This window comes from Fulmarus glacialis, unplaced genomic scaffold, assembly GCF_000690835.1.
Source record: "Fulmarus glacialis isolate BGI_N327 unplaced genomic scaffold, ASM69083v1 scaffold33495, whole genome shotgun sequence".
Lineage (NCBI taxonomy): Eukaryota > Metazoa > Chordata > Aves > Procellariiformes > Procellariidae > Fulmarus > Fulmarus glacialis.
This window is the reverse complement of record NW_009215499.1, coordinates 1-534: the sequence shown is the minus strand read 5'-3', so window position 1 is coordinate 534 and position 534 is coordinate 1. Positions and strand designations below refer to the sequence as shown.

General features: G+C 50.7%; 1 protein-coding gene across 1 annotated transcript in view; it reads right to left on the bottom strand.

Annotated features, from left to right (window-relative positions):
* The window catches only part of SLBP (stem-loop binding protein), a gene marked incomplete at both ends in the record, with an annotated part of 7,189 nt that extends 6,836 nt beyond the window's left edge, over positions 1–353 (bottom strand). The window contains 1 exon segment of the mRNA XM_009578966.1: positions 222–353. Coding sequence (XP_009577261.1) covers positions 222–353 — 132 coding nt within the window.
* Between the last annotated feature and the right edge of the window lie 181 nt (positions 354–534).

The window sequence follows — 534 nt, the reverse complement described above, 5'->3', positions numbered from 1 at the left end:
AAGAAGAATGAAAAAAAAGCCATAATGAAAAATGTTTTATTCTTAAGAAGGGACTCCAATATAACCACACTGCACTTGATTCTTTTCCCTCCTTTAAGGCCAGCTATTTGTGGTCGACCACTGAAACAGCCAGGGTTTGAAAAACTGAGGGCGATAGTCAATTCAACAGCTCCTGATGAAGGAAAGAGCAGCGAGTTGTTTCCATTGCGAGCACTGCCTACCTGTCCAGCCTGTTGTCCGAAGGCCTGTACTTGTTTTCATCAAAAACGGATGAACCGGAGTCATTCTGCTTCCTCCGCTTTCCATCTGCGCCACGTTTCCGTCCCTGGGACCAGCGAGGCGGGGGCTGCGGGCTGGCGGCAGACAAGCCAAGACAAGGTGAGCGCGCTGGGTGGTTTCAGGTTAATTAAGCTCTTTGAAACATCACGTCGCAGCCTATTTACTCATTTTACTTCAACACATCCAGCTGAGCGACACAAGCCGGGGGGGGGACCTCAGGAGTCCCTCAGAGGGAGCCCTCCCACGCAAGGAACC